Source organism: Rana temporaria, chromosome 2 (genome assembly GCF_905171775.1).
Source record: "Rana temporaria chromosome 2, aRanTem1.1, whole genome shotgun sequence".
Lineage (NCBI taxonomy): Eukaryota > Metazoa > Chordata > Amphibia > Anura > Ranidae > Rana > Rana temporaria.
The window spans coordinates 168690817-168716231 of NC_053490.1; the positions used below are offsets into that span (position 1 = coordinate 168690817).

A 25415-nucleotide genomic window follows, 5' to 3' on the forward strand; every position below is an offset into this window, starting at 1 on the left:
ACTGTGTTTACCTGTCATCACAACAGAACCTGGTGAAGCAGCAATTAGCTGAAAAACAGCAGATGCCTCACTGTCACCTGACCAACTCTGACACACTTACAAACCAATGTTATCATATGCCCTAAAGCTGGCCATACACAAGTCTCATTTTTTTTCCGTTCAATCACCAGGTTAAATGAAAAAAAAAAAAGACTTTATTCACCCATCCACACATTCAATGTGGATGATGGAATACTCCCGCTGTGCTATTGTATTCTGCCGGAAAAATACAATGATCAGTGTTGTCGGCTACAGCTGGTGGCATCGATCATTCAGGAAAAACCTGACAGGCTGGTTCTACACAAGTCAATTGACAGATGGACTCGTGAATAACCAGCTAGCCCATACGGGATTCGAAATTCATCCGGTCTGCTGAACCAGCTTAATTTCAATCCATAAATGACCGGCTTTAAAGTTAAAATAATATTTTATCTTTACTGGTCCTATTAACAAGTTATGTTTAAAATGTCGTTTTTAAGCAGCCGCTGCAATTTTAACATATCTGGAAGTCTGTTGCTAAATTATCTCAGATATAGATCCTTAAGCGCTGAGCTGTGCTAATACTGAAGGAAGGGCGACACTAGCATTTTTTTGATGTTTAAAATGTTATTGTGTTAGTGCCGGTTCATCAGGGGCAACCCGACTTACAGCGCGACTTTGCAAGGCGATTTGGAGGCGACTTCAGCGTGACTTTGAGCAACTTACAACGCAACTTAAAGTTGCCTCCAGCACAGGCGACTTTGGCTGTGGCCAATCACAGAATAATCAGCTCTGTGGGAGGGAGGGGTTTGCCTGAGTAAACTATTTTATTTTTCCTGTAAAGTCGCTTCAATATAGATGGAGATCCGACTTGGAGGGAACTTCTATTGAAATCTATGGGTACAAGTTACCTAGAAGTCGCCTTGAAGTAGTACAGGAACCTTTTCTGAAGTCAGAGCGACTTAAGTAGTGTACATTAAGACGGCTCTTATTTACTTCTATGGCATTTCCTATGTCTAGCAACTTGAGGACTTACAAGTCAGATCCCAAGCTGCTTTAGTGTGAACCAACACTTTGGAGATGGTTCTGTTCTGGATCACAAACAGTGTGATATTTAATGCTAATAAATGTATCTGCCTCCACAACACAAACTTTTTTTTTTTTTTTTTACATGGATGTGAAATATCTTTTTTTCTCTTTATAATTTTATAAAAGGAAAAAAAAGATACAGTAGTGGATCAGGTAAGCTCTACATAACACAATGGGATTTATATACACATACTGTATTACTGTATTTACTGCATACAGTTTGTCGTGTTACCTTAGCAACAAAATGGATATGAGTGCTAAAGACTATCCTAAAGCATGCATCTACCATGCATTATTAGGGAAAATTGATTACTTCTGACACGCGGGGGGGGGGCACAAAATGTTAAACAGAAGTAATTCGATGTGATTTAAGAATGAATGAATGAAACTCAATATAAGTAAAATACATTCAACGTGTGTAGTAGTAGTCTAATTTTATAGATGCCATTGTATGTTAACTGACCTGCTTTGTGTCCCATCACAGGCTAGTGAGTGCTGCCTTTGAAGGGGGGATCTGCTGTTTGGTGACTTTACATCAGGAAAGGTTATCCTCCGCTTGGTACTCGATGGCGGGTGGCTAAATGTATGAGCCCGTCTGCGAAACTGGGGGGAGTCTGGGTCTTCCTCTGGAAATGATTGCCAGGACGATGACACAGGAGAAGACGGTGGGGTGGTCGGAGGAGAATCCCCAGGAGAGCCGTCCTGTGGTGACACAAAACATAAGCAATCTTTCCAACTTACGATAAATATAGCTCATTCAGAAGTATCCTACAGTCCTTAATGCCCGCTCTTGAAATCCAAAAAACAAAATCAGACGGCAAATTAGCTTGTGAGATTAGAAAATAGAAAACACAGAGCAATCTCAAGCTTCTGATCTAGCATAGTACCTAAGACTTTGTTCATAAGAGCCTGTTCTCTTATCAAAAGGGGCAAGCACGCCTGTTTTTGTACTGAACAATAATGCCTTGCTGACTTTTTTCTCTCTTGCCGGCTTCCTGGACACAAGTTTCCTGTGCTGTCAGTATAATATCCTGGAAAACAGTCTATTATTATAATAGAGACTGGTAAGTCAGCCACACAAGAAACACAAAACCATACTTCTGTTATGTCTATCACTTCAGGGTGAAGCATGCATAAAGAGATCTTATGTATTTCTCTGTAAAACACTGGTTACATGAAACAGGAAGTACAGCGATGTACACAACTGAAGGCATGGTGGAGAAAACAACATGTGTAACCAAGCTATGACAAAAAGACACATTGTTATCATCACTTATCATCACTGGTTAATACTAAAATACTGTATGTGGCCAGAGGAACCTTATCCTGTCACCACACAAAACATCAGATTGAACCATTCCTGCCACAGTATCATCTAGTAATAGAAAATGTACCTTGTCAGATGCAAAACTGTTACGTTCAAAACTATCCATGCTGCCCAGTCGTCCTCTCACTCGATTTGCACCCTGTAAACACAAGTCAACATTAATTGGACCATATGGACAAATGCTATCCATCTGATCCTGCATTTAAAAAAAAAAAAAAGAGATTTTTAATACAGCTTACCTGTAAAATCTTTTTCTTGGAGTACATCACGGGACACAGAGCGGCATTCATTACTATATGGGTTATATGGAGTACCTTCAGGTGTAGACACTGGCAATCTCAAACAGGAAATGCCCCTCCCTATATAACCCCCTCCCATAGGAGGAGTACCTCAGTTTTGTAGCAAGCAGTATGCCTCCCAAAATGGTCCTCAAAAAAGAGGGGTGGGAGCTCTGTGTCCCGTGATGTACTCCAAGAAAAAGATTTTACAGGTAAGCTGTATTAAAAATCTCTTTTTCTTTATCGTACATCACGGGACACAGAGCGGCATTCATTACTATATGGGATGTCCCAAAGCAATGCTTACAATGAGGGGAGGGAGAACATCTCCAAGACAAAAGGATTTAATTTAGAGATATACTCAAATCATAATAAATCCAACTTAGTTGAGAAAAATAATTTTAAATTTTAAATTTAACTCAAAAAAGAGGAGCCCCCGGAATCCGAGGGTCTCAAACTGCAGCCTGCAGCACTGCCTGCCCAAAGGCTGTATCAGAATTCCTTCTTACGTCCAACTTGTAGAATTTTGTAAACGTGTGGACAGAAGACCATTTTGCCGCCTTGCAAACTTGAGCCATAGAGATCTGGTGGTGTGCTGCCCAGGAGGCGCCCATGGCTCTAGTAGAATGAGCCTTTAATGATACTGGAGGAGGCAACCCTTTCAAGCCGTAGGCCTGAGTGATTAATTGCTTAATCCACCTAGAAATGGTGGACTTTGCAGCTGCCTGCCCCTTCTTGGGCCCATCCGGTAGAATGAACAGCACATCTGTTTTCCGGATCTTCTTTGTAGCTTTAAGATAGGCCTTCATGGCCCTGACAATATCCAAGGTATGCAGCAACCCTTCCTTTCTGGAAGTAGGTTTAGGGAAGAAGGATGGCAATACCAAATCCTGGTTCAAATGAAAACTGGATATGACCTTCGGTAGGAAGGAAGGATGAGGGCGGAGAACGACCCTGTCCTTATGAAAAACAAGATATGGTTCCTTACAGGATAAGGCCGCTAGCTCCGAAACTCTTCTTGCGGAAACTATGGCAACCAAAAATACTAACTTCCTTGTCAGTAGAACCAAAGGAATTTCAGCCAACGGCTCAAACGGTTGTTTCTGTAAACTTGACAGAACAAGATTTAAATCCCACGGACAAAGCGGGGATTTAACTGGAGGTCTAATACGTAAGACCCCTTGAAGGAAGGTCTTAACCAGCGAGTGGGTGGCCAGCGGCCGCTGAAACCACACTGACAGAGCAGAAATCTGTCCTTTGATTGTGCTTAATGCCAATCCTTTATCCACTCCTAGCTGGAGAAAACTTAATACTCTATCGATGGTAAATTTGCGAGAAAGCCATCGCTTGGACTCACACCAGCCTACATAGGCCTTCCAGACCCTGTAATAAATCACCCTAGAGACCGGTTTCCTGGCTCTGATTAGGGTAGAGACTACTTTCTGAGACAGACCTCTACCCCTGAGAATCAGGGATTCAGCTTCCAGGCCGTCAAATTTAGATGCCGTAAGGCAGGGTGGAGGATCGGACCTTGCGATAGCAGGTCTGGCCGTAGAGGAAGAGTCCAAGGGTCTCCCACTACCATCTTTAGGATGAGTGAGTACCATGCCCTTCTGGGCCATGCTGGAGCTACCAGGATGACTGGTATGTGTTCCACCCGGATCCTGCGCAGCAGGCGGGGTAGTAACTGGAGCGGGGGAAACGCATAAAGAAGTTTGAACTGATGCCAAGGGCAAACCAACGCATCGGTTCCGCAGGCCATCGGATCCCTTGAGCGGGATATGAACCTGTCTAGTTTCTTGTTGAGTCTCGATGCTATGATATCCACGTCCGGCACTCCCCATCTTTGGCAGAGTGCTTGAAAGACTTGTGGATGCAGAGACCATTCCCCCGGCCATAGAGTCTGGCGGCTTAAGAAGTCCGCCTGAAAGTTGTCCACTCCTGGAATGAATATTGCCGATATGCAGGGCACATGCGCCTCTGCCCATAGGAGAATCAAGCTCACCTCTCTCTGAGCGGCTTGACTCCTGGTTCCCCCTTGGTGATTTATGTATGCCACGGCCGTGGCATTGTCTGATTGAATTCTCACCGGGAACACCTGCAATTTTGACGTCCAAGCCCTGAGGGCTAGTCGAGCAGCTCTGAGCTCCAAGATGTTGATGGGCAACTGCTTCTCTGGCTTTGCCCAAGTACCTTGGCGAGTGCAACCATCCAAAATTGCTCCCCAGCCCGTCAGGCTGGCGTCTGTGGTCACTATCTTCCAAGCCACTGGGCTGAAAGACTTCCCCTTCAGTAGATTCTGAGGGTCTAACCACCAACACAGACTTTGTCGGACTCTTGATAAGAGCGGCAACGGGATATCCAAGGCCTGTGGCCTTCTGCTCCATGCTGACAGGATGGCTGCCTGTAGGATGCGAGTGTGGCTCTGGGCGTATGGTACCGCCTCGAACGTGGCCACCATCTTGCCTAGTAACCTCATACATAGGCGAATAGTCGGTTCTTTCTTGCTTAGAACCAGTAGGATTAATTCCTTGATGGCTTTTACCTTCCTCAGAGGTAGGAACACTCCTTGTTGTTCTGTGTCTAATCTCATGCCGAGATATTCCAACTGCCTTGTGGGCTGGAAAGCTGACTTTTCTCGATTTAGGACCCAGCCGAACCTCTCGAGGTATTGGACCGTGAGGGCCACTGCTCGCTCCAAGCCGGGAGACGAGTGGTCTATGACTAGGAGGTCGTCCAGGTATGCTAGGATCGTGACCCCTTGGATCCTTAGCTTGGCTAGGATCGGAGCTAGGACCTTCGTGAACACCCGGGGGGCCGTAGCCAACCCGAAGGGAAGCGCCACGAATTGGAAGTGACGCAAAGCCACCATGAAGCGTATATATCTTTGATGTGGCTGATAAATTGGAACATGAAGGTAGGCATCCTTTATGTCTATGGACGCCATGAAGTCGTCCTTCTGGAGTGTGGCAGCTGCTGACCGCACGGATTCCATCCGAAATGAGCGGATCTTTAGATATGCATTTACCATCTTTAGGTCCAAAATTGGCCTGACATCTCCATTGGGGATGATGAATAGGTTGGAGTAGAAACCCAGCCCCTGTTCCAGGATTGGCCGGAATCCGAGGCGGATCGTTTGGAATCCTCGACTCCTGGAAATGAGGAGGAGGAAACCTTAGGAAATCTAATTTGTAGCCTGTGGCCACGGAAGACCGTACCCACTCGTCGGGAATGCTGGCTTCCCAAATCTCTGAAAAGAGTCGCAGCCTTCCCCCCACCTTCGTGGGTGGGGGCGCCCCTTCATAAGGTTGGCTTGGGGGCTGGTTTTGCTGGTTTGCGAAACCACTGCCTTTTGCCTCTAACAGCCTGTCCTTGTGATTTGCTGTTGAAGCCGAAGTTTGCTTTTGCAGGAGGCCGTCGATACTGCTTGGCATTAGAGGGCCCCTGCCCAGGGGAATACTGTCGTTTAAACGCAGGCCCCTGAACCTTCTTCTTAGTTGGCAAGAGAGTACTCTTGCCGTTTGAAATGGTCTGAATGTATTTATCTAGGTCTTCTCCGAAGAGTCGTCCTCCATGGAAGGGGAACCCTACCAGGAGCTTCTTGCATGGGGGCTCAGCCTCCCAGCTTTTTAACCATAAGAGTCTTCTCATATGGATAAGGGATAACGATAAACGTGACGCTTGCTGGATAGAATCCTTGATTGCGTCTACCGTAAAACATATGGCCTTAGGGACATCCGAAAATTCTTCTGCCTGCTGGGCAGGAATAAGTTTAAGCATCTGCTTAAATTGATCCGATAATGCTTGAGCGACCCCAATCGCAGCCACAGCTGGCTGTACTACTGCCCCTGCAGTAGTGAAGGAGTTCTTAAGTAGTGCTTCCAAGCGCTTATCAACTGGATCCTTGAACACCTGTATGTTTTCTACAGGGCATGTTAACGATTTGTTAACACATGAGATGGCTGCGTCCACTGCAGGAGTAGCCCATCTTTTGGAAAATTTTTCTTCCATAGGATATAGGACAGAGAACTTCTTAGGTGGTAAGAAGATCTTATCTGGCTTGTTCCAATCTTGGAACAAAACTCCCTCTAATAGAGGATGGATCGGAAACACAGCATTGCTTTGAGGCGCCCTCAGTGAGCCCAAAGCTGAAACCGTCGATACCTGGAGATCTGGTACTGGCAAGTTGAATGCCCTATGGACCAAGTCCGACAATCCTTGAATCCACCAGCTCTCCCTCAGGGAGACTGCCCCAGACTCCTCTGTATCCGGATCTTCGATCCCTGAACCTACTTGGTCCTTGTCCAAGAGGTCGTCCAATTCCCCTGAGGAAAGGACCTCCTCTTCTGAGGGTCCGCGCTCGGGCGACGGAGATCTATTCCGCTTACTGCCCCGCATAGCTGCGGCTATCATTTTACCCATGCTTTTCTGCATCTCTTTTAAAGAGGTGAGTAATACCTCCTCCGTGACCATCTTAGGGTTGGACTGACCCGCGTCAGCTCCAGCCCCAGATCCCGATGGCCCCAAGGCTCCCTGTGGGGAAAGCAGCGGCATAGCATTGTCCGAGACCTCAGACTCTCTGGGGGAATCCCCACCTCTTGTACCCTTGTTTTTTGATGCCATGGTACAATACCGAGGTACACCTGCTACTTATTGGTACCTGGGACTTATAAATAGTTAAATGCCCAAACACCTGTTTGGGGGATAAAAAATGCTTCCTCTCCCCTAGATGACACTTTTTTTTTTTTTTTTTTTTTCAAAAAAAAATCTTTTTTTTTCAAATCTAGGAAAGAAAAAACATTCTGTCCCCCTGAGTAGTATTGCAAGAAAAACTATGAGATGGAAAAGAAACAGCCTATTCCTAGGCTTGAAAACAGTCTTTCTGAAGACTGCAATATTCTTTCTGGCCACTGTGTGTCCTCGGCGCCCCGTGCTTGCCGTTCTGGTCTTTCCTCCTCAGTTCCAAAGTATTGAATGAGCTATATGGAACAAACAAGGAAGGGCCGCCCCTTCCTTAAGCCACTGACCCGCCCTTCCCCCCCCAGCAATCTCAAACAGGAAATGCCCCTCCCGACAGGGGGGGGGTGGGGTTGGGAGGAAGGGACCTCTCTGCTCCAGCAAACTGCAGCCTGCAGCCTGGAACCATGAGGAGGTCAGCGTTTTGCCTGCTTTGCAGGCCGTGAGGAGGAAGACTGAATGGAGCATCGCCTGGAGGCTTGCAGGTAAGCACAGCTCTCTGACACACACATATACTTTTATATCACACAGGCCCCACTCAATGCTTTTCCAACACTACAAGGGAGGTCACATCTTATGGGGAATAATACATATAGAGCCATCCTATCTTTATGATATGTGACTAGTTTGCCAGATGCAGTGCATAACTTTAGGCATGTCCCCTGTGACCCCCCAGAAAAAACCTGCTAAGAACCAAGTTCCGCAAGTTTTCCCCTCACTTACCTGCTCCATGCCGCAGGACTTTGCCAAGCAAGAGGCCCAATCTTCCCCCATCTCGGTGGGGATGTCTAGACCTTCAGGCCCTGGGTTCCTATGAAGGATCCACTGTCCTGGGCCCATATAGCACTCTGGCAACAGAAACATTAGGCACCCAAAGGTTTCTAAGTTCTGGGCCCAGGGTCCAGCTCTCTAAAAAGAAAAGCATTATGGGCTATACCCCAAGGGTTTGGGGTCCGGTTACTGACCACTTTAGCGCTGAGGCTTTTTTGGACAGAACCGGTTAGCTCACCTAATCCCAAGGATGTGGAGGCAAGCTAAACCATGACTAACACCTAAGACACTGGCGGAAAAACTGAGGTACTCCTCCTATGGGAGGGGGTTATATAGGGAGGGGCATTTCCTGTTTGAGATTGCCAGTGTCTACACCTGAAGGTACTCCATATAACCCATATAGTAATGAATGCCGCTCTGTGTCCCGTGATGTACGATAAAGAAAAAACATTAAAAGGGGTATATGTTAAGACAGCGAGAGGTCCCCATTCATCACAAGCAGGTAAACAGTAGATTGCATGCCCACGTAGCTGACAGGCTGCAGGGGAAAATAACTACTTTCACTGTCCTGCGCCAATCCCAGCCAGCCCTCCCCTACTGTCCATCCCAGGTGCCTGTGTGTGATATCACACTGAAGATGAGAGAGGCGGGCAGGTGGGAATCAGAACATGAGATAAGACCCATTCGAGAAGCTTCCCTGAATTACTCTGCATTAGGAAAATGCTACACATGCCAGTATTGTGCCCTCCAGTTTCTTTCTGCCCCCCCTGCACTGTCCCCTCTTGGCCCCCCTGTACTGTGCTCTCCTGGCCCCCCGATACTGTGCTCTCCTGGCCCCCCGGTACTGAGCTCTCCTGGCCCCCCTGCACTGTGCTGTGCTCTCCTGGGCCCCCTGTACTGTGCTGTGCTGCCCCCCTGCACTGTGCTGTGCTGCCTCCCCTGCACTGTGCTGTGCTCTCCCTGCCCCCCCTGCACTGTGCTCTCCTGGTCCCCCTGCACTGTGCTGTGCTCTCCTGGCCCCCCCCTGCACTGTGCTGTGCTCTCCTGGCCCCCCTGCACTGTGCTGTGCTCTTCTGCCCCCCCCTCCTGTACGGTGTTCTCCTGTCCCCCCTGCACTGTCCTGTGCTCTCCTGTCCCCCTGTACTGTGCTCTCCTGCACCACCTGTACTGTGCTTTGATCTACTGGCCCCCCTGTTCTGTGCTCTCCTGCCCCCCCCTGTGTACTGTGCTCCGCTCCTCTGCCCCCCCCCCTGTACTGTGCTCTCCTGGTCCCCCTGTACTGTACTGTGCTCTCCTGGTTCCCCTGTACTGTACTGTGCTGTGCTCTCCTGGCCCCCCTGTACTGTGCTGTGCTCTCCTGGCTCCCCTGTACTGTACTGTGCTGTGTTCTCCTGGCCCCCCTGTACGGTGCTGTGCTCTCCTGGCCCCCCTGTACTGTGCTGTGCTCTGCTGCTCCCCCCTACTGTGCTTTCTTACCCCTCCCCCTGTACTTTCCCCCTTGCCCCCTGTAATGTGCTGTGCTCTCCTGTCGCAGCCTTGTACTGTGCTCTCCTGGCCCCCCTGTATTATTCCCTCCTGGATCCCCTGTGCTCTACCCTGCTGACCCTCTATACCAGGGGTGTGCAAACTTTTTGGAAAGAGAGCCAGATTTGATGAAGTGAACATGTGTGAGGGCCGACCATTTTGCCTGACATTCTTTGAACCATTAAAATTCGGTCTAAGTGTGTTTGTCCGAGCACTAGTACACATCCCAACAATAATTCTCTTGCCATTGTGGCTGTGTGTGGTGAAGAGATGAGCTTGGGCGTGTTATTTGGAAATGCTTAGGACTGAGGATGAGCTTGGGCGTGTTATTTGGATATACCAAATTTATTGGCGTATAACACGTGTTGTAATATTAATATATATGTGTAGGTATTTTAAAATATTGTGTTATATGTATGGCATGGTATTTATGTGTTATATGTATGGCATGGTATTTATGTGTTACATACAGGCATTCAAGGTTACTCATCAAAAGGTGTTTGCTGACCAAAAGGGTTAGTGGCCAAACACAGATCAAGAGGTACAGAGGACCCTTTGATGTGCTAATCTTATCTAAGACTACCTAGGTGTGCGAGATGGCCTGGTACTTCCTTACATACATAAGGAAGTATTTATTGATGGTAATTAGACTTGAGGGGGTTTTCATTCAGGGAAACAGTTGGTTGACCTGGAAGAACCACTCCCTCCAGTGTGAGACCAGTATTTGAGAAAGTCAAGCTGGCATTCGTCTGGTCTTGACTGAGAAATATGGCACATGTCTAGGAAGAGATTTGAATTATATACTCTGTTGGATTTGTATCATCTGTGGAATTTGGACTTTGTTCGTTATTGGAAGTTAATTAAAAATGTGTTCAATTAAGAACCTGTGTTGCTGCGGAACAACAAATTTATAGTCATCATATAATACCTAAGATATCAATTATCTAAGAGGACTGGACACTATACCTTTTCTATATCACTACATTTATTCTGTATGGGAAGATCCACCAAATGCACCATCCAATTAGATCACTACAACACGCACCTCCCCTTTAACCACTAGCCTCTCCTGGTCCAGAGCCCGTAGCTATACGGCGGCTCTTTGAGCCGCCACTAGGGGGTGCGTGCGCGCCGCCGGAGGCGCGCGCCCCCGACTCCCGTGCGTGTGCCCGGCGGGCTCGATCGCCGCCGGGCACGCGCGATCGCTCGTTACAGAGCGGGGACCGGGAGCTGTGTGTGTAAACACACAGCTCCCGGTCCTGTCAGCAGGGGAAATGCTGATCTTCTGTTCATACAATGTATGAACAGAAGATCAGTGTTTCCCCTAGTGAGGCCACCCCCCTCCCCACACAGTAAGAACACACAAGGGACATACTTAACCCCTTCCCCACCCCCTAGTGTTAACCCCTTCACTGCCAGTGGCATTTTTATAGTAATCCAATGCATTTTTATAGCACGGATCGCTATAAAAATGCCAATGGTCCCAAAAATGTGTCAAAAGTGTCCGAAGTGTCCGCCATAATGTCGCAGTACCGAAAAAAAATCGCTGATCGCCGCCATTACTAGTAAAAAAATATATTAATAAAAGTACCATAAAAATACCCCCTATTTTGGAAACGCTATAACTTTTGCGTAAACCAATCAATAAACGCTTATTGCGATTTTTTTTACGAAAAATATGTAGAAGAATACGTATCGGCCTAAACTGAGGAAAAAAAATGTTTTTTTTATATATTTTTGGGGGATATTTATTATAGCAAAAAGTAAAAAATATTATTTTTTTTCAAAATTGTCACTCTATTTTTGTTTATAGCGCAAAAAATAAAAACCGCAGAGGTGATCAAATACCACCAAAAGAAAGCTCTATTTGTGGGAAAAAAAAGGACGCCAATTTTGTTTGGGAGCCACGTCGCACGACCGCGCAATTTTCAGTTAAAGCGGCGCAGTCCCGAATCGCAAAAAGTGCTCTGGTCTTTGTGCAGCAATATGGTCCAGGGGTTAAGTGGTTAAGAGGGATGTTTCAGGAAAAAAAATCCATTTTATATAAAGAACTGTGAAGCAAAATAAGGGCCAGTGCCCATCAATGCCCATCTGTAGCCTCACCATTGCAATGAATGCAGCCTCACCATTGCAATCAATGCCACCTTACCGCTGTAATGAATGCAGCCTTACTATTGCAACGAATGCAGCCTCACATATGCCATGAAAGCAGCCTTACATGTGCCATGAAAGCAGCCTTACCATTGCCATCAGTGCCTCGGAGGGTACAAGAAGGGGGGTGGGACGAGTGCCAACAGATTACATACAGGAGAATCTCCTGTTTACTCAGCGGCCTCTTTAATACAAAGTCTCCTATAATAGACAGAACAGTCGTCCAATGGCATCCCAGGAGACGGGACTTCCTATTACAGATGACGCCGAGTAAACTGGAGATTCTCCTGTATATAATCTGTCGGCGCTCATCCTGCCTTCTCCCTGTCCCCTCCGAGGCTGCAGATGGGCATTGATCAGGGATCATGCTCCCTGTCCCCTCCGTGGCAGCTCCGATAAATACAGTATATATTTTTGTGGCCCTGGGGGCCACAAAAGATATGCATATCCAAATCACCAAGGGGGCCATAATAAACTGGAACAGGGGCCGCAATTTGCCCGTGGGCCGGACTTTGGACATGCCTGTTCTATACACTGCTCATCTCAAGTTCAACCCAGGATTGTCAGACATTATCAGTTCACAGTTTGAAGGAAAGACAGGATATTTTGAAATGCATTTAAAAATAGCAAGTTAAACTGACACTCCCGTACTGCATACCAACAATTTGCAAAACAAAACCGTGTCCTCACAGGTTGTCACTAAACCAAGGTCACAAGTTCTGGAGGTTTTTCTATGTAGTGTTAAAAAAAAAACGATACTATGCACAAAGAAGGAAACCTAACAATGACACTATATATAGGTGCATGCTCCCACCTCAACATGGAAGACTGAGCGTTGAATGGCAGCAGGGCCACGTCCTGCGCTCCATGGATTGCACAAATCCAAAGGATTGTGCAAATGGTCCACAAAGCTTCTCAGCTGGTAGTTACACTACAATGTCATGACATGCAATGCAGGACCATCAGTCCTGCATTGTACATGAGGATGGCAAGGCTTCACCCACAACCCAGAGCAGCAGAAGCCTGTTGGAGTGAGGAATAATTCAAGTATAACAGCTTATTCCACGAACACAATACTTAAACAAACAGTTAACCCCTGCAGTTTAGGGTTGGTCATAGCCGGAGGCACTGATCGTGCCAACATTTTCTAAGAGGCTGGTTGTACAGTAAATTGGTAGACCGCCTACTGTACAACCAGCCTGCCCATGCTTGAATCAAAATTCGGCCGCTCCTTGCTGAACCTGGCCAAATTTCGATCCATGTATGGCCAGTTCTTGGCTTTAGATATTCTTTACTTCTTTTTATTCTCATACAGGTACAGCTATGCTGTCATTTTGTGTGCCCAATGTGTGCGACTGTCCTTTGTAATTATGTTACTATGCTATACTTATGCTATTTTATGTCTGTACTGACAGACCCAGATTCTGTATCAGAAATTGTGCAAAGCTTTGCACACATATAATTCTGTAAACATAAACTTGCAAGCATACCCACATTAAACATGGTACAAAAACAAATTACTGTATAACTTTAGAATGATGAGTGAGCAGCTAGTAAAAGCTGAGAAAAACAGGAAAGATTAAAATTCTGCAGATGGCTTTTAAAGCAGAAGTGAAGTCATCAGAATAATAACATCACCCAGCACATGCATTTCACCGATCACTTCCAAAGATACATTTTAAAAGTGCTGTGAAATCATTGCTTAAAATCCTATCAACTGACCCTGCTTTGTGTCCTTCAAAAGTCATGCATCCTATAAGGAAGGGTTACAGGTAAGGCTTCAGCTGACAATATCAATCAGACACTACGGGCAAATGGAATACTTTGATCTATGGCGTTACGTAAAACATGGCAGAATCAATGACATTTTATTGCAGTGGCAGCACTAGAGCTCACAGCAATTCACATTGGTACTGACATTTAGCCCAGGTTCACACTGGGCTGCGGGAATGAATGTCGTGCAAGTTCAGCTGAACTCGCACAATTTCACTCTCGCATGTCAGTCCCGATTTCAGCCGCAATTTCAGAGACATCTGTGCAGCCCGAAATCGCAAAAAGTAGTACAGAAACGTCATTTTTAAATCGGTGCAGTGCCGCAGATGCGGCGCCGCACAGATAAGGATAGTGCCGTTGCTGGCAAATGCAGCCAATTTGACTTGTCAAGTCGCATGTCAAATTGCACCAGTGTGAACCAGGACTTATACCGCGTACACACGACCATTTTTAATGGTCTAGAAAAAACAACGTTTTTTTTCAACCGGATTATAGGATGCCTGCCTTGCCTACACACGATCGTTAAAAAAAATGCTCTAGCAAAGCGCGGTGACGTACAACACGTACGACGGGCGCGTTGCAAGCGCTATAACGCAAAAAAAAAAGCGCCCCGAAAGAGCCGCTACTGTCTCTCCAATGTAAAAGCCCCGAGGGCTTTCAACCTCGGGCGGTTTGCAAGCAGGACAGTAAAAAAAAAGTCCAGCGGTGAGGGAGCAGTGTGTATACCGCTCCTCCACTGCTCCTGCCCATTGAAATCAATGGGCACCACAGCTATACCGCCGGAAAAGCGCTGCTGCAGCGCTTTGCAGGTGGTTTTAACCCTTTTTCGGACACTAGTGGGGGTTAAAAGCACCCCCGCTAGTGGCTGAATACCGCCCGCAAATACGATGGTAAAGCGATGCTAAAAATAGCGCCACTTTACCATGGCCCACCCAATGTGAAAGGGCCCTTAGTCATTTATAGAAAATCTGCCAAACATCATACAGGTAGTTCTGGGCTTTCTTTTTAGAAAAACCAACAGATTTTGTAAGTGGAGTATCATAGGTGCAACCTATATCAAATGTTCCTTTGTACAAATGATTGAAAAGTTTATACAAAAACAGCAGATCGTATACTGTAAACTGAAAAAAATGTAGATTTAACTGGACAAAAAGTCATTTCTGTATGGTTTACGTATGACCCACAACACTATTATCTTACTTCTGTGACAGATTTGTTTAAAACATAAATAAAAGGAAAAACTTTTTTGTTTTTTTTTGTTTTGGAGTGGAGAGGGATTAGAACACCTCAGTTTTTATTGCTATCTGTGTTAGGAGGTTTACCCTGTTTACCATTATCATCGAAAGTGAAAGTATTAGAAAAGGGGAGATCTTCCAATGGGAACACTAGTTCTGGTGACGGGCGGGGTTAGAGCATCACTGACACACCAGCTCTGCCCCTCCCTGCTGGCTGTGAAACAATAGGTATCATTCTGCATGGCGCACCGCTGCCAGTCTGCCTCCCCTGTGTATCCATCACTCTCAGGGCCATCATGGGGGCCCCCAATTTGGGGGCAGCGTGGGCTCAAGGACCAGCTGCTTTGGGGGAAGTGCAGGGGCCCCCCATGCAGCTGGGGCCCCTAGGCAGTGCCCTCTCATTAAGACAGCCCTGACTGTCATATTGTAACATACCTTTTGAAATAATATTTCAAAACGTGCTGTTTACTAAAAACTCGAGGACTGAAAAACCTTACTTTGTTCTCCCTTGCTAAATAATGTTTAATAAGGAGCAGGGGAGTTGTGTTTGCTATGACCCTGTCTGTACTGTGCTGCCAAATGTGTCTGTGTCAACAAAGGGTTAAAGATCTCAAGACAATGTATATTGATGCACTCTCTTAAAGGGACACTAAAGGCAAGATTTTTTTTGTTTAAAAATAACAAACATGTTATACTTACCTCCGCTGTGCAGTTCGTTTTGCACAGAGTGACCCGGATCTGTGTCTTCTGGGGTCCCTCAGCGGCTGTCTCGGCTCCTCCTCGCAAAAGCTTTTCACGTTCATGCGAGTTCCCTCGCATGGTGGAAAGTTTTGCGAGCGCGCTCCCGTGATACAGCGGCGCTCATAGCCGCCGACTGTATCACTCGGCCCCGCCCCCCGGCGCGCCGCATCATCCGCTGTGATTGACAGCAGCGCCAGCCAATGGCTGCGCTGCTATCAATCCTCCCAGCCTAGCCAATCAACGGCCAGGCTGGGAACCGAATATGAAGACGAGAACGCGCATGGGACTTCCGAGTGAAGAGGTAAGTAAAACGGGGGCGGTGCTATCAGATGTTTTTTTACCTTAATGTATAGGATGCATTAAGGTAAAAAAACTTTTACCTTTACAACCCCTTTAATCTTGCCCCTCCAGTCTGTGCCTTATCTCCACATTGCCATTTTTAAAGCAATGGAGACTGACAAATAAGTCATATGAATAACTCTGCTCCAAAGAAACAAATAAAAGGTATGCTGTTTACATGGCAACATATACCAAAATATAGTCTGGGTTTCTCACATTTGACCATTTTTAAATAAAGTTTATGGTCCAGGCTGGGTGACAACAATGGCTCCTAATAAAAATACAGTGGAGAAAACGTGCAGTCACAAAGGGACAGGAAATGTGTTATTTGTAGGATAACCAGATGAGAAGGGGGAAAAAAAGCCTAAAAAAATGAATGCATCTACCATAGCATCCAAGGACTGGCAATAGATCATATTTTTTGTTTTCGGGCTTAGCTATACTTTATCAATAACTTTTTTTTATGGTCCATACCCTTGAGAAAATATTTTCCAGAGAGCTGGTCAGAGATTTCTTGGCTTTATTCTTGAGAATATCCAACTTGAAGCGGCCACTGGGGGCAGTGTTCTCCGAGAGGGAGCTGTTTGATGCACTCTGAAAATAATCATTGAAGAGATTAGGCATTCAAAATAAAAACCTGATGTTTTATTCTCAGTTATGATCAATTACATTTCTATTATCACACTGTAAAGAGGCCTGAATGTTATTATGTCTATCAAATAAGATTACACTAATTACATTATTCTACATAGCAGTAAGAAGGCCAACATATAGCCATTCTGTTGTAATCAGTCATTAGTATTCGATAAACTAATAATCAGCACTATGATTGTTATCCTGTAACAATGACCTTTCAAAAAAGACACTGGGGCAGAACCACATACATCTGCGCAGGGCGCAGCATATCCAAGATACGCTATGCCGATGTAACTTACTTTTGTTTGGTTTGAATCCTCAACGAATTTGAGCCGTAAGTTACGGTGGCGTAGTGTATCTGTTGCGGCGTAAGGGCGCGGAATTCAAATGGAAGTGATGGGGGCGTGTTTTATGTTAATACATCGTGACCCGACGTAAACAACGTTTTTTTTTAACTGCTCGAAATTAAACCGGAACCAGCCAATGCTTACGACGGTGACGTCATTCTACGCAAATTCCTATTTGCGAACGACTTACGCAAACGACTTACGCAAACGACGCAAAAAATTCAAAATTGTACGCGGGAAGGACGGCCATACATAACATTGAGTACGCCTCAGAACAGCAGCTTTAACTATATGCCGGAAAAAGCCAAAACGCAAACGACGGAAAAAAATGCGCCGGGCCGACGTAGCTAATTTGCATACTCTATGCGGATTTCGATGGAAACACCACCTAGCGGCCGAAAAATTGCATCTAAGATCCGAAGGCGTACGAAGACGTACGCCTGTCAGATCAAGCCGAGATGCTGTTGTATCTTGTTTTGAGGATTCAAAACAAAGATATGACGCAGGAATTTTGAAACTACGCCGGCGTATCAATAGATACGCCGGCAAAATTTCTTTGTGGATCTGCCCCACTATATCAAGAGGCAATACGCATTTTGGAACATTTTAATTGGCGGTTTAAGCGGATGTACTTGGACTAGAGTGATTCTTCCGAATTGTTAGTACAATTCACTGGAAGTCAAAATTGAGTGCACCATATTCATGTACATTTACAATTAGATACACAAGGTTCCGATGTTTTGTATACTGTGTTGTACATACTCATAAGCGCCTTGAGGCGATTTAATTTGCATTTGTAGCGCTATACAAGTTACTCACTCACAATTCCTGATAATAATTTCTAGCACTGTATTATTTGTATTGCTTTTTGTATAGATCACCTCATTCTATACACATTAGATGCACACTATCTCTCAGCATTCCCCTCTTTTTCTATACCCCATTTATTCTTGAAATCTGAATAAAAATCAAAACATACAAACAAAAAAAAGGCTTCAATGCACCAAAATATATGCCCTTGCTGGAAATGTGATTCATTTTAAAATTACTTTTTTTATGTCATTAGGGGCTTTTTGGAGCTGAGAATAAGGGCCTGTTCACACAGCAATGGACAGCTGGCACACACTAAACTGAAGCAGATTAGGTGCACCTTTCAGTGCATCACACAGCTCCCTTTGTTTTTCTTTTTTGTAGGAACTTTATTTGAATTGCACACTTCAATATCAATGTCACTGCAGTGTCCTGCATTGTATAGTGATGTGATCCTGTCCAGTGCAATGCTATAAAATGCAGTATGTCTGCATTATATGGCAGCTCACTACACCGCACCCTGGACACATAGAAAACAATTGTTTTCTGAGTGTCTTACCCGTGACTGCCTTTCTTCCAGTGAGTAAAAAACACCAACCACTGTGTAAAATGGCCTTAAAGATGGATTTTTGCTCTAAGCATTCATTATCCCACTGATACTTAAGCCTCGTCCAAACGATCAGTTTTCCCGACAGGAAAACTGTGAGGAGAGCCTTTGGCTGGGCATCCCGGTCGTGTGTATGCTCCTCGCAGTTTTTCCGATGGGAAAACTGCCCAAAATTTGCCGGACAAAAAAAAAAAAGTTCTCTTTTTTCCCCGCCGGGAAATCCGGCTGACTTTTGTCCAGCGGTTATTGGCAGTTTTCCTATGGGAAAAACTGCGATGCAACATAGACACAGCCCGGATTTCCGGCCAAAGCTCCATCGCAGTTTTCCTGTCGGGAAAACCGGCCATGTGTAGGGGAAAGACTGAACCGAGAGCAGGTTCTCGGCTTTCCCCTCGGGTCTCCTGGCGGTAAAAAGTTAATCTTTTTTCTTTCTTTACAATAATACATAACTATCCAAGAGTATAAAACATCCCTTAATATCCTCCCACTATTAAATACCTATCTATTAACCCCCCCCCTCCCCCCCTCCTCCGGGATAGGGTTGGGAGCCATGGTAGGTGTATAGAGAAATTAAGGGGGAGGGAGAATAGGGAAAAAGAAGAGAAATCCTAACATTTAAAGCCCAACTTTTAGTAAAACTTTTTCTTTATTTTTAGGATAATAATGTAAGAACCCCTAAGTCGTGAAGGAAAAATACTACAAAAATATTTCCTTACGCAGATAGGTACCTTAGATCGGTAATCGTTAATGTGTGATCTGCCTGACTTCTGCTCATCAGCTATCCTTATTGTTAATTTATTTTATGTGTGGCCTAAGACAATTCTTCTTCCAATGTGGACCAGGAAAGGCAAAAGGTCAGAATCCCCGCTGTACAGTGAGCAAAAATAACTAGCAGCAACCCGGGCAAAACCAACATTTAGCCAAATCAGTGCACCAAGTTTGCTGTGAAGGCTGGTGTAACTAATATGCAGCTTCAGAAATAATGCCTAAAGTGGCAAAATACTAGTTAAAGCGGAACTTTACCCAAAAGGGGAAGTTCCGCTTTTCCTCCTCTCCCATATTTGTAATGTCTTCTTGGGGGGGTTAAGAGATTACCTGATTTTGACAGGTACCCACTCCCCCTTCTGCTCTGATCACCTAAGCGGTCGGAGCGGAAGTCCCCCCCCCCCCCCAGCTCTCCCCGAAGTCTCTTGGGACACATCACAAGTCCCAAGAGACAGCAGGACCATTCCAGGGGTGAAGCACAAGCTCAGCCATGCACGGCAGGCAGCTGGCTGTAGAGTTGCAAGCAGTCACAGCCAGCTGCCCACAGTTAAGATGCCAGCTCCTAGACCCGACAACCGTCAAAGAGCTGGGTCAGGTGAGGACATCGCTGGATCCTGGGACAGGTATGCGTGTGTTTTCACAGTATTTATAGCTGCTGACATTTCCATTTTTGTTTATAGGGTGAAGATCTTTAAACTCACAAACTTCCTATGGCAACTTTTTGTAAGCAACGACAAGTAAATGTCAATGAAAACAGCATACCAATGATTCCAATTGCTTCTATTTCTGTATTCTGACCATTTACATCAAGTTTTAGACTGCTGAATAGCTTTCATTTATGATTATAAGTCTTCCCCTCCAAGGTACATAGATGCAGATTAGTTCCTATATCTACGCCAGGAGCAAGACCAAGAACCTAATTTGATGTGATCTAACGGCGAACAAGTTAAAAACACTTAATGCATCTTAGAACAGATGCACACTCAGAGCCAGTACTGACCCTTCTTCCTCACTGATCTGGAGCTTAGCTCTAGTGAAGTGTGATAACATCCAGGCTGTGCAGCCATAGGCACATTTTCAGGCTAATTTATTAAAGCTTCAACCCAGAAATGGGAAACATTTAGCATACAAACCAGACACATCTACACTATCATGAAGGCATATCATTTGCCACATCAGAAACAAAAAATCCCCTGTCACTGCTATGTACCAGAAGGATATAGAGATTTATTTTTCATTTACATGAAAGCGTCGTCAAAGGAACATTACTAATATGCCAGTAGAGATCAGAGCTGGTCACTGGGGTATAATGTATTAGTCATGGCTGCTCATGATGTGTGTATCAAATTCATAGCAGACTAAAATATCTCAGCTGGATACACCAAATGGCACATCATCTGCTGTTTGGGTTGTCTATAGACTGTGTAATGTCTTTAGCTATAAGACCTGTAACAACAAAGAGCCATCTTATTATTATGGATACGAAGATAGGACCAATTTAAAGTCTGACAAACATTTTATACATGAAACACCATTTAGCATTATTTTTTTTTTTTTTAAACATGAACTTGTATGTAGACTAACCAGGACCTTGTTACCATGAGTAATCTGCTGAAATATATTTGGCAACTGCCGTGAACACAATTTTTACTTTCCTTCTAGCAACAGGTTTTACTGCTGAGCCCCATGTCCCTTTAAATAAAAGTGAACATAAAATCTGTCTGAAACTTTATCTAAAAAGGAACTTTACCCAACAACTTGACAAAAATAATGTTCTTTAGCAAGGAACATAGGGCCAGATTCACCAAAGAGATACGACGTCGTATCTCTGTTTCTATCTATGCGACTGATTCATGGAATCAGTTACGCATAGATATCCATAAGATCCAACAGGTGTAATTGTTTTACACTGTCGGATCTTAGGATGCAGTACCGCGGCCGCCGTCGCAAAGTTAGTCGTCGTTTGACCTGCCCTAACTTTACTCAGCAAACGTATTGCTGTTTAAAGTATGGCCGTCGTTCCCGTGTCGAAATTTAAAATTTAATGTCGTTTGCGTAACACGTCCGGGAATACGGAAGTACGCTACGCGCGTCGCCGTTCGAAAAAATGACGTCACGGCGCGCAAAGCACGACGGGAATTGCGAAACTGAGCATGCGCAGTAGGTCCGGCGCGGGAACGCGCCTAATTTAAATGGCACACGCCCATTTAAATTGGCCCGCCTTGCGCCGGAGGCCGACGGCGTAAGTTTTCATTGCAAGTGCTCTGTGAATCAGGCACTTGCGATGAAAAATTGCGGCGGTGTAACGTATCTACGATACGTTACGCCGCCGCTCACCTATGTGAATCTGACCCATACATTCCACATTAACAATTACGCTATGCTACATTAGTGCTGTAAATTGCCCCCAGCATTGTTCCTGTTTCTTCTTGCTGGAATTTGCCATTTGCCAAAGCCCAGGGTCCCTGAGCAGCAGTAACTCTTTAGGCGGTCATCAGATTGGCCTAAAGCAATCCAGCAGGAGTTTGATTTCTGACTAAAGTTTCACTTTCTTAAAGTGATATATATATGTTCTTTTAACCACATGCCTTTCACCCCTTTCCTGCCCAGGCAAATCTTCAGCTTTCAGCACTCTCATACTTTGAATGTCAATTTCGCAGTCATGCAACACTGTACCCAAATTAAACTTTTAGATATTTTTTCACAGGAATAGAGCTTTCTTTTGGTGGTATTTTATCACTGCTGTTTTTTTTTTTTTTACTAAAAATAAAAACATAAATTTTTTTTTGGGGGGGGGGTTTCTTAGCTTCTGTCAGCAAATGTTGTAAATAAGTAATTTTTCTCCATCAATGATGTGCACTAATGAGGTGGCACAGATAGGCTGCACTGATTAGTGGGCACTGATGGGCACGCACTAACTGGCATCACTAATGGGCATGGATTGAGGGTCACTGATGGGCAACTGCTGGGGCTTTGCTGTAATCGGGGCACTGATGATCAGTGCCCTAAATTACCTGTCCTGGTCTCCTCTGCGAGGAGATGCCGCTATTGGCTCTCTTCGCCACACACTGTCAGTGCGAGGCGAGGAGAGACGATAAACAACACTTCCACATTTACATGTGATTGGACACAGCCGATCACATGGCTAAAGACCTGCGTCATTGGCTCTTTACCGAGATCGTGGGTCGCGCTGTGTCCTAGGAACAAAGTGTGGTCATGATCGCCGAGCTGCACACCCCCACAGGCATGCGAGAGTGGGCATTCTGGGGCACCCTCATATAACTTCGTCCCAAAACAAGAAGAGCACCGCTCCACCATCATTTGACAGTGGGCGGGCGGGAAGTGGTTAAATAACAAGTCATATTTACCTGCTCTGGTTTAGCACAGATCAGCCCCAATCCTCTTCTTTTCGGGTCCCCCGTCAGTGCTTATGGCTCCTCCCTCTTGACTAGTGCCCCCAATAGCAAGCCGAGCCCTTCTCTATGTGTCCCCCCCCGCCTCCTCACTGGCTTTGATGAATAGCAGTGGGTTCCAATGGTTGCCACTGCCGTCTCAGCCAATGAAGGGAGAGAGGCCCAGGACAGCTGTGGGTCCTATGCACACTGCTGGATCGAGAGGGGGCTCAGGTAATTATGAGGGACTCAGCACACACAGAGGTTTTTTTACCTTCATGAAACTTTCAGCCTTTACAACCGCTTTAAGCCAGGGCCATACTATTTAGGAAACCCTTGCCAAATTAGCCAATAGCTGCCCCTTTAGGTCCAAAAAAATGGACTACCCAAAAATATTAGCAATGCTAGAAGACATGAGTTTGTGCATATATAAACTGAAATCATGTTATTTACCACTTTGATACAATAAAAGGATTTCAGATAATAATCTAGCTTCCCATCAGTCTTGCCCCAAGCTCCATTGACTACTTATCGTTTAGCATATCTTACTAGTCAACATCAATACCATGAACTTCAGCAAGATCATACAAATAAAAGCTGCATTATTCATCCTGAATACATGATTTACCGACTGCATCTCGCCAATATGAACATGGGTTTTCTGCTTGGTCTCACATAACTGTCTTAGATGAAGTATGACAAGTTCATTCTCCTCCTGGTCGCTTGTAGCTTTCATTTTCTGAAATGGATGGGAACAGAAACATAGTTATATGCCAAACATGCTTATGTGTATTCTGTACATACATAAGAAAGCATGTAAACATTTCAAAACAGTTCCTTTCAGTGGCCATTAATAAACACAATCTACAGGGTTAACATTTTTTTAGACTGAATAACAAGGGTTATGAATTTATTTTGAACTAGGGCCAGCACTATGAAAAGCCAGTAAGAAATTAAAGATTAACCAATTCAATTAGTAGCTTATTGTTGTTTGCACCATAAAATTCCTTGTAAAACTATTTAATACCAGGTAACCCGTAGATTTCCAAAAGATCAATCTAAAACTCTAAGATACCGAAAACGTAATGCAGCATAAGTAAGAAAAAGGTTTCTTAACCAGCTACAAAAACTTTGATAGACATGTTCTTAGCATTTTTTCCCATTTGTGATTTTTTTTTCAGAAGAAATGTTGCACGTCACTTTGGAATTTTTCAAGATCTTGGAAAATCTTTGTGTGTGTTAATAAGCAATCAAAGCCTTAGAGGTGCTCATTAATACATTAACGGTTTCATGGCCTAAGAGTTGCAATCAGTACTTGAGCTATCACACTTGAGTCATAAACAGGCGTTTGAACAAAAACAAACAAATACCTGGACACGTTCAAAAATGTCAGCTTGTTCGTTGTCTGACAGCAAAGACAGTTGTCTCTGTATTACCAGTTTGGCTCTTGGAGGATACAGCCCTAAACGATCAGTAACGATAGTAAAGAGAAATAGATGAATAATTTCTACAATAAGAATGTCTCATTCACGCAGCCATTAAAAAAACGCATAAACAATAGTTTTTTAATTATGGATCTGAAAGCAGCCAAATTGTTTTCAATTCAAACATGTGCGTAAACAAGAGCTGCTTTTAGATCTGTAACACAGAATCCAAAAAATTGCATCTAAGAACATGCTCTCTATGCGATTACTTGTATAAACGCATGTATATGCATTTGTAAGAGCAAAAAATAAGTCTAAATAAAAAGGGATAAATTGCCTTTTTCTGCTCACAGTAAAATCACGTAATTTCTAAGTTCATTGACGGACACAGCTGCTCTTTTCTTGATATTCATAACAGACAGGGTTTTATAGTGCCACCTACCAGGGGTAGGACAGTAGGCAGGAAAACAACTCAGCACTTCCTATGGGCACTCCGCTCTTGCATAAAACCTCCTCTCCCAGTTGGTAATGAAGCAGTGTCAGAAATAAAAACTCCAACAGAGGGGTGGGTGCTGTGTCAGTCAATGAATTCTGGGAAAGGGATTTTACGGTGAGTAAATCTTTTTTCTTGTTCGTTTATTAAAGGACACAGCTGCTCTTCTCTTGATAGTTATAATAGATAGGGACATCTCAAAGCAGTGCCAAAAATGAGGGGTGGGCAAACACACCAACCCCCGAACCACCCAAGGGGCCCCTGAAAACCACAAGAAGAAGCATGAAAACTATGCGGCCAAAACTGGCATTGAAGGATGCCAAAACTTTGTGAAAGTGTACACAGATAACCAGGTCTCTATTTTGCAAAATTAAGACACAGATGCCTGATGTTGGAAAAAAGGATAAAAAGAAAGAGGAATCAGTGAGAGCACGAGTCTCAGCAGGGAAATAGGTCCATACTCCTGAACACTAGGCAGAAAGAATTGGTGACCTATGCAGTGAGGGGATTTTATGCAAGAGAGAACTGCCCATAGGAGGCACCGATTTTCTTTCTGCCAACTGTCCTACTCCTGGTAGGTGGCACTATAAAACCCTATTTGTTATGAATATCAAGAGAAGAGTAGCTGTGTCCGTCAATGAATAAAACACAAAATACATTATCATTATTTACGCATATGCGTCTTTACACATTTAAAACGCATCTATATACAAGTACATTACTCATCATTAAGCAGGAACTTTTCTCCTAGAAAACACGCAAGTTCAAACGTCAGTAAAAAAAATTAACTTTCAAAAAGTTTTTATTAAAGTTTGAAGTTTTACAGAATACACAGTGTAACCCGTATGAAAATAACCAACAAAGATTCCAGAGTGCATTTGCAAGGCATTAGAGGAATTATAGGCAATTAATATAAAGGAGCGATAAATATGGCAAGTTACATGTTGATTGCATGTTT

The 25415-nt window shown here is 44.5% G+C and overlaps 1 protein-coding gene across 4 annotated transcripts in view; it reads right to left on the reverse strand.

Moving 5' to 3' along the window:
* Positions 1–25415, reverse strand: part of TBC1D4 (TBC1 domain family member 4) — a 198951-nt gene that overhangs the window by 47000 nt on the left and 126536 nt on the right. For all 4 annotated transcript variants that reach the window (XM_040341378.1, XM_040341377.1, XM_040341376.1 and 1 more), the window contains exons 6-10: positions 23911–24002; positions 23169–23279; positions 16458–16577; positions 2502–2573; positions 1571–1809 (exon numbers count right to left, since the gene is read on the reverse strand). In XM_040341378.1, coding sequence (XP_040197312.1) covers positions 1571–1809; positions 2502–2573; positions 16458–16577; positions 23169–23279; positions 23911–24002 — 634 coding nt within the window. The remainder of the gene's footprint in view (positions 1–1570; positions 1810–2501; positions 2574–16457; positions 16578–23168; positions 23280–23910; positions 24003–25415) is intronic.